The 8239-nt window shown below is 56.5% G+C and overlaps 1 protein-coding gene across 2 annotated transcripts; it reads right to left on the bottom strand.

Moving 5' to 3' along the window:
- Positions 1 to 309: 309 nt before the first annotated feature.
- On the bottom strand, positions 310 to 7963 carry LOC101943362 (sialic acid-binding Ig-like lectin 12). Of its 2 annotated transcripts, XM_065574171.1 has the most exons (6): positions 7478 to 7963; positions 6654 to 7058; positions 5457 to 5777; positions 3858 to 3911; positions 1735 to 1837; positions 310 to 1489 (listed from the first exon to the last, which is right to left on the bottom strand). In XM_065574171.1, the coding sequence occupies exons 1-6, from the start codon at positions 7599 to 7601 to the stop codon at positions 1408 to 1410; spliced, it is 1089 nt and encodes a 362-aa protein (XP_065430243.1). In that variant the 5' UTR covers positions 7602 to 7963; the 3' UTR covers positions 310 to 1407. The 2 variants fall into 2 exon arrangements, with proteins under 2 accessions (XP_065430243.1, XP_042701967.2); XM_042846033.2 differs by lacking the exon at positions 1735 to 1837 and having other exon boundaries at positions 805 to 1489.
- Positions 7964 to 8239: the final 276 nt, after the last annotated feature.

Raw genomic sequence — 8239 nt, 5'->3', positions numbered from 1 at the left:
CAATAGCAATGATGGAGTCAAATGTTAGTGAGTCACATACATGATTGAGATCGGTAAAGATAAATGCCAAAAGAATTAGAAAAATCATTCCCTCTCTTAATAAAAAAGAAAAAAACCTTAATCACATATGTTAAAATTATGTTTTTAGGGAAAAATAATTGACTAAAATAGAGGAGATAATGGCAGTAACACAGTGTGTCTGTGTAAGGAGATTTTATTTATTTTTATTTATCTCTCCTAAAGATATAGTGTGAAGTATCAAACGTGTGTTTCGGATGTGGGAGAAAAACAAGTCCTCACTCGGAGGTCGGTTGCAACATGTCAGAGGCAGTTTATTCTCAAGCAATATAGCAAGGGGGAGAATGCACAATGGCAGGTCTCCCAAAAGATCAACAATGAGGGCAAGCATTGATACCTTTTGTGACATACAGCAATGGTCAACAACTGCCTTTTGTTTATACATATTCCTTGTGATACCTTACTTTCCTCAGCAATTTCTTCAGTCTGTGTTCCGTTCTTATCTAACACAAGGTTGAAAACCAGCATCTCTTACAGTTCTTTGCCACTCGCCCAGGCCCTGCTTGGAAGTCTCGCGTTATTAGCTGTTAGAGTTAGCCTGACTCTTGCTCTTCCCGGAAGACTAAGATGTCTGCTCTTTTCCCAACTTCCACACCGATATCTGCGTTAAAGCTCCAGAACTGATACCTCAAGGCTTGGGCCTGGAATATCTTGCTGTATTATCTCCTGATTGTTCTACATTTACATATCAGCTTTAAATGTGGCTTTCATTGGTGTTTGTATCTATTTTTTCTTTCTTTATATAACAATTAGATGCAGAGCTCCTGTCAGCTAATCCCTAAGTTATTATCTGCAAAGCCCTGAGAGTTTTTACGTGCCTAAGTAGTCGCTGGAATTATGGTTAAAGTTTCCTCCCCCCGCCCCAAATCTGAACTAGTGCCCCCACCCCGGGTGAGCCAGGAGTGGCCAGGGGGCTCCAGGAGGCCGTGGGCTCTGGCGAGATGCAGCCCACTTCTGAGGGTGCGAAGCCTTGAGCTACATGCCGAGCACCAGGCACCACAAGCCGCAGTAGCAGCGCAGGAGAGTGGCAACACACCATGTGCCAGGCCCCCCTGACTACTGCGCTGCTGCTGGCGGTGGCGTTGCCTTCAGAGCTGGGTGCCCGGCCAGCACCCGCCAGTATCAGGTCGCCCTGCCAGGGCTTAATTTGAGCCACAGCTGAGCTCTGGCATCTCTTTCAGTACAAATTAAACACCGTGGGAGGCAACGGGGCCCATTGGCCTCACCCGGGGTGGCAGTGCCCCCAGCTGAGGTCTCATTCTCTGTTTCCTCAGTCCCTTGAGTTTCTAAGTCCTTGTCATCTCTTCGGTGGCTGAGTAACAACGCGATCTACACGCCAAACCCGGGAACAGTGGATTCCCTGACCACCGGCCTGTCCTTCCTTCTGATTCCACAAGAGCAGCAGGGTGTCCTGTGAGGGAAAGAGAGAGAGATTCCGGGGTATGTAAGTGGCTGGCAGTCGGGATAGATAGAGAGATGAATGAATGATGGTTGGTTGTATGGGGATGAATAGATGCATAGACAGGTGGGTAGGTACATAGTTGGGTGCGTGGGTGGATAGAAGATAGGTAGGTGGGTAGATTGGTGGGTAGGTATATGCGTAGGTGAGTAGATGGGTGCGTAGGAACTTTGTGGGTGGGTCGGTAGCTGAATTACCCTCTGTAATAGAGCAGGGTGAGGTAATAGGCCAGGAAGAATCCAGTCACCACGAAGACGAGTTTGAAGCTGATTTCGATAAATGTGAGGCCACCTGATGGAGCTAGAAGAAGTCGAGAGTCTGGCATAGATCCCTGAAAACCCTGCCCCGAGCCAGCCAGCCCCTCCAGCCCCCCATCCCCACTCCTCTTCCAGCTCAGGGTGCTGATGGCCTCATGCCCCTGGGCCCAGGAGCTGACCTGCAGGGCCCCGAATGAGCCCTTCACCTGCCACTGGAGCCAGGGCAGGGGGTGGGAGCACAGGCAGCAGCTGCAGCTGATGCTGGGCCCCTGGCGCTGTCAGGACAAGTTCAGCCCGGTCCCTGGCCAGGGGCTGTCTGGGGATCGCAGGAGACACAGCAACAAATTAATAGTCAGAGAGTGAAACCTTGGGCAGGGAGTTTCCCAGGTTAACCCCACTCACACCCGTGACAGTGAGTTCCGTGGGTTAACCTCACTAACACTCAATGAGGACCTGGAACGTCCCCTGGGCAGAGCTCTCCTCTCTCTGAGCCCAGCACACGTACAGCCGCCCGTCCTGGGCCATCGCTTGGGCAGCTCCAGTCACAGCTGATTCTCCCCAGCAGGGAGGACACTCTCGAAGGCTCAGCCCCCCCTCATCCAGCTCATGACAGAGCAGAGGAACCGCAGGAATAACCATCCCGGGCCATGAGCTGTGAGCCTCTCCCCAATCTCCCCAGCACAGTGCCCCCCACTAACTCTCCACCCCACTCCCAGCAGCACAGCACGCCCACTGATGCCCTGCCCTGCTCCGTTTGGCACAGCCCCCCGTAGACCCTTAACTGCACATGCACATGCAGAGCCCGGCTGGCCAACCAAAAGGAATTCTTTGCCCAGCACCGATACTCCCCAGCATCCCCTCTCCTGAGATTCGGCAGCTCCAGGAGCCCGGCCCCTCCCTGGCCTTCAGCCAGTGTGGAGACGTAGCCAGCTCTGGGGTTGGAGCACAATCTTGCTGACTTTCCATGGCAGCAGATCTCTGTCACAGAGATCAGTCCCTGACCCATCCCATCCTCATTGCCCAGTGCCCCCTTAATGCCACCCCAGGGACTGGAGACTGAGGGAATTGGGCCTACTCCCCGCACCACGCTCCATACAGTCCTATGGCATCCCTCGGGCTTTCCCCTCTGGGCACGGCCCAGCCCGGCCCGGCTGAGCCTGGTGCCTGGCCCTGAGCAGGGGCAGAGTGTGACTAGGAGGCGCTTGCTGATTTCCGGGGCTCACAGCGCGGCCTCTCACCGGGGCGTCCATTACTGGTCAGGTTCCCCGTGATGTTGGGGTGAAAGGTCGGGTCTGTAACACAAACTGGACAGGGGGAACATGGGGGCTGGACAGCACCGGTGGCTATACAGGCACCCCTCACCCAGCGTGGGGACGTAGCCAGTTCTTAGGTGGGTGCACAATGTCGGTACCTTTCCATGGTGGCAGGTCTCTGTCGCACAGATCGGTCCCTAACCCATCTCCTCCCCACTGCCCAGAGCCCCCTACTGCCTCCCTGCGGGCTGGAGACAGAGGGAACCGGGCCGAACCTCCCACCATCCTCCCTACAGCCCTGAGGCTTCCTTGGGCTCTCCCCTCCGGGCATAGACTAGTCTGGCCATGGGCAACAAATGAACTGCCAGCTCAGAGAGGCTATACCCTGGCCCCACCCCTTCTGCCAGAGGCCACACCCCCACTGGAGTCCGGAGCCCCCCCACCGTGGACTCTGGCCCCCCCGAGCCAGCCCTGGGCCACCAGAGCACCCCGTCCCCAGAGCACTGGGCGGGAGGGAGGCATGTCACTAGCCTCCTGGAGTCCCGGGCCACAGGCCGGCCCCTCTAACCCTAGCCCCGGCCCCAGCACTGCCAAGGGGGAACAGCATGGGCAGTGAGCAGGAGAGGACCTGGGGGCAGAGCATGGGTGGGGTCACGTAGGGCTGTTTGGGGCAGCTCAGCCTCCTCTGGCCTGTGATATGCACTACCCATGAGCCTGGCCAGGCTGAGCCTGGCGCCTGGCCCTGAGCGCGGGCAGAGCATGACTAGGAGGCACTCCCTGATTCCCGGGGCTCACAGCGCGGCCACTCACCAGGGCGTCCATTCCTGGTCAGGTTCCCAGTGGTGTTGGGGGGCCCAGTCGGGTCTGTAACACAAACCAGACAGGGGGCATGAGGGGGACTGGACAGCACCGTGGCGGGGGGTGTCGCTAGTGATCACTGAGCCTAGGCATGGCCCTCGCTGTGAGCTCAGCTGGGGAATGGGAAAGTTCCTGAAGTGACACAAGACCCGTGGGTGGGGAAGTGAAGCGACAGACCCGACTGGGCCTGACCCAAGAGGCGCCCGACAGAACCTAGAGGCCTGTTTAGGGCTGCGCTGGGGAACCAGAACCGTGGGAAATGGAAATCCAAGGGACCCAAACTGGTTGGTCAAAACTGGGCCTAATTGACAGAGTCACTAACGATGGGCCGAGCTGCTTCTGTCAGGGTACTTGAGCGAGCGTCACCAGCGCCAATGTCTGCCAGGCGCCTGGGCATTCAGCGTCCTGCTCCCCAAACGTGTCCTCCCTAGGACGGGACAGAGCCAGGAGTCTACGTAACCCCATTCCCACCCCCTCCCCAGACTCAGCCACCACCAGGGACATCAGACATGTCCCTCATGGGTCCTTTCCCTTCGCCCCTCGGTTCGTCTCTCTGTAGCCCTCTTCTTTCACCCTCTGGCTTATCTGGTCAGGAATGGATGTTTTGCAGCCCGGCTGCGCCCAGAGGGGTGGCTAAAAGTAACACACAGAACAGCCGGACGCTGATACTGGCTGGCCAGGCCCGGCAGGGTCCATCCACGCTGCCCTCAAAGCCCCACGGAGCCGAGCCTCAGAGCCTGGGTCCGTTGGGTCGGGCTTGCGGGGCTCGGGCTGCGGGTCTTTGATTGCAGCGCGGACATTTCCTCCGAGGTCTGTGTAGACGTTGGGGGTTGGGCTGGGGCCTGGACTCAGACATGTGTGGGTGACTGGGGGGTGGGTTCCTTCTAAATCTCCCTCTGGCTGAAGGGAACAAGGGCCATCCTTACACTGATGCCTGATTTGATCCTTCACCTTGCAAAGGCGGCCGCTGATTTCCCCTCTGGCCTGGATCTGCAGTTCTAGAGTTACAGGCCATTTAATGGGGGTTTGCCCTGAGGCAGGGTGGGCCGAGGTCTCTGGGCACCGAGCCCGGAGCATGTTTAGTGCCCGATGGTGACTTAGTCCCATTAATGCTCTGCCCCATATAAAGCATGCACCGATCCCGGCAGAAAGGGGAGTGGGTGGAGGAGACGCGGTGGGACAGCCTGGGGGGATCTCAGGGGGAACTCGGGTGGATGTTGTGAGGGGAAATCCCAACAAGGGGATATTGCAATGGGGGTGTGTGGATCACAGCACAGGTGGATTCTGGAGCCAGGGCAGGTCGGGGGTAGAGAGGGAAGCCATAACCAATGGGAACAAGAAGGGGTGAAGATCCCAAAGGAGAAGGGCTCCGAGGTGAGGAGGGAAGGAGCCTGGAGTAGAATTGGCTGAGGATGCATGGTGCGGGGTGGGTATCCCAGCACAGGGCTGAGTTCGAGGAGTGGCTGGAGAGCAGGGCTGTGGAGCCCAGGGGTGGGGATCCCAGCATAGGGAGTTTGGGGCCGGCATGGATGGGCTGGGTGGGTCACTCACAGCCTACGTGGAGCTGGATGGTTCTGCTGGTGGAAGATCCCTGTGCTGAGCTGTAGGTGACGGTGCAGACGAGCTCTTTGCCATTGTCTCCCAGGCCGGGCGTGAAGCTGAGCTCGGAGCTGTGAGCCCAGGTGCCGTTCGTCAGCTGGGCTGAGACATTCCGAGCTGTGTCATTGAACGGCCCCATCCAGGTGACTTGGGGAGGGGACCCGGAGCAGCGCCCAGGGGCCGTGCAGGTCACAGTCACCGGCTCCCCGGCCAGCAACGTCCCTGGCAGCCCCTGCACCGGCGAGATCTGGATCTCTGGCTCCTCCGTTAACTCTGAGACGTGGGGAGAGGGGAGAGAATCACTCAGGGACATGGGGCATTGGCCCTTTAGGGGTGCCAGGTCTGATCCAGCCCCAGGAATGGGACTGGCTGGCTCAGGGTGGCTGATGAGCGGTGTCACAAATATAGAGGGAAGAGTAACAACTTTCTGTATGTAGTAGCATAAAATCCCTCTTTGGCAGCTGTACTAAATCACCTTCCCTGTAAGGGATTAATCAGCTCAAATAACCTAGTTGGCACTTTCCGAGAAGGACCAATGAGGAAAGAAGATACTTTCAAATCTGGGGGGTGGGGGGAGGATTTGTTTATTGCTCTCTCTTTGTTGTTCCCTCTCTGGGCGGAGGGAGAGACCAAGCAGGTACAATATTTCCTGCAAATATACCTGTAATAATTGATCTAAAACCACAAAAATTGTAAGTAGGCAGGGAAAGGCGTTGGTTATCTTTTGTTTTAGCTTGTGAATTTTTCTATGCTACAGATGTAGTTTGATTCCTGTTTTTGTAAGTGTGAAGCTGAGTCAGAGAGGATCCATCTGTGTTTTAAAAAGAGTCCAGTGTGCGCTCAGATTGCTAACCAATTGGTTGGTATATTATTCTCAAGCCTGCGCAGGAAAGTGGGTGAAGGGATTTGGGGGGATATTTGGGGGATAGGGATTCCAAGTTACCCTGCCCTGAATTTTTCTGTAAATCACGTGGTGGTGGCAGCAATACCGTCAAAGGACAAGGGAAGGAATTTGTGCCTTAGGAAGTTTTTAACCTAAGCTGGTGGAATATAAGCTTAAGGGGTCTTTCCTGCTGCTCCCCACATCTGTACCCCAGAGTTCAGAGTGGGGGGGGAACCCTCACAAGTGATGCCTGCGGCTGCTCTTACCTGGCACGGAGATCGTGAGCACAGGGTCAGTGCCATCGGAATTGGAGCGGTAAGTGTGATCTAACATGCCTTTCTCGATGTGAAGGAAATATCTCCCCTCATCCGTCCGTCGGGCATCACTGATTTGCAGGGAGCAGTCGCCGTGTGCTGGATCCCCCATCAGCCGGAACCGGCCCTGGATCTCCTGTAACACCCACGCGCTGGGGAGACTGCTGGCCACAGGACGATCCTGGCCCACAGTAGCAGGCTCCTTGTACCAGAGTCTGTATAGCTGGTCCGAGGGATTGTCGGTGTCATACGAGGCTGGGTACGTGAAGTTACAGGGGATGAGAACGCAGAGACCCTCCTGCACGGACACCGACTGCGGCACCGCCAGGGTAAATCCAGGTGGCTGGGACAGGGACCCTGCAGGGCACGGGGAGGGATGGAAGTAGGACCCATAGAGAGCAGAGACCAACCCTGAGCTGCACCCCCCATCTCTGCCGGTTCCCCTCACTCCTGACCTGCAGCCCCCCACGAGCCCAGCCATGAGATCAACCGCCCCTCGAGGTCTATCAGTGCCCCTCACTCCCGACTGACAGCCCCATGTGATCCCAGCCCTAGGTCCTTGACCAATTCTCACTCCATTCAGTTTTCATTCCTCCCTATATGGAGCCTCCTGTCGGCTCCCTGTGGTTCAGTGCCTCCCTAGCACCACACTGGGGCACTGGGCTCCCCTCCCCCTCTGGCCAGTCTCCCTTTCACATTCTGGGACAGACCTGGCCCCACTTAGTGCAGGTTCTGCCCTTCCCCCTGCACTGGGGCTGCAGGTGCTGCTTACTTACCCCTCCAGAGCAGGGAGAGGATCAGGACCCTCAGCATGGCAGGACCCCCTGCTCTCCAGAGGGGGCCCTGAGGCGGGAGCTCCCTTCTCCCGGCGTCGTGCTGTGGCAGCAGGGCTCTGCCCATGGCTGGGGCGTCCGGCTGGGACAGACCTAGAGACAGACGGGGGCTGGGAAGTGTGAGAGCAGAGGCTGTTTGGGGGGACAGATCTGCCTGGGGGACCGTCAGTACTGCTGGGCTCTGCACGAGGCTGATCTGGGGCTGCTGACAGTGCAGTGACCTCCCCCCCCCACACACAGAAACCCCCAAATCACCAGATGGTCCCGAGAGATCGTGGGCTAAAAAAATCCTTAAATTGGCGGAAAAAAATGAGATTTTCTCTAAGAATCATGAGGGCGGCCAGAAAATCCCGAGCTGGTGATAGAAGATGGTGGGAAGGCAGCGCTGCTCAGTGCCTGCTTTGCTTCAGTCTTCCCACATAAAACAACATGTGAGGAGGCGACCAGTGAAGTTACCACAGACGACAAAGGGGACGGGCTGCAGATCAGGATAAGTAAAGAACACGTCAGAGATGTTCCGACCAATTTGAATGAATTCAGATCAGTGGGGCAGGAAGCTGTTCAACCCAGGGTGCTGAAGGAATTAGAAGAAGAAATCTTGGAGCCACTGGCAATAATATTTGCAAACTCATGGATGCCAGGAGAGGTCTCAGAAGACGGGAGAAGGACTAACAGAGTGGCCATCTTTAAAAAGGGGAAAAGGAG

The sequence above is a fragment of the Chrysemys picta genome, chromosome 20 (genome assembly GCF_011386835.1).
Source record: "Chrysemys picta bellii isolate R12L10 chromosome 20, ASM1138683v2, whole genome shotgun sequence".
Lineage (NCBI taxonomy): Eukaryota > Metazoa > Chordata > Testudines > Emydidae > Chrysemys > Chrysemys picta.
Note: the sequence above shows the minus strand (reverse complement) of the source record. Positions and strands in the feature narration are given on the sequence as shown.

Bases quoted from the DNA above. Each gene is read 5' to 3' on its own strand.
- LOC101943362 (XM_065574171.1), bottom strand. From the start codon at position 7,601: ATGGGCAGAGCCCTGCTGCCACAGCACGACGCCGGGAGAAGGGAGCTC. The intron at 7,059-7,477 runs GTAAGTAAGCAG...CGTGCCCTGCAG, and splicing joins CCTCTCCCTGCTCTGGAGGG to GGTCCCTGTCCCAGCCACCT. The intron at 5,778-6,653 runs GTAAGAGCAGCC...CCCACGTCTCAG, and splicing joins GCTCACGATCTCCGTGCCAG to AGTTAACGGAGGAGCCAGAG.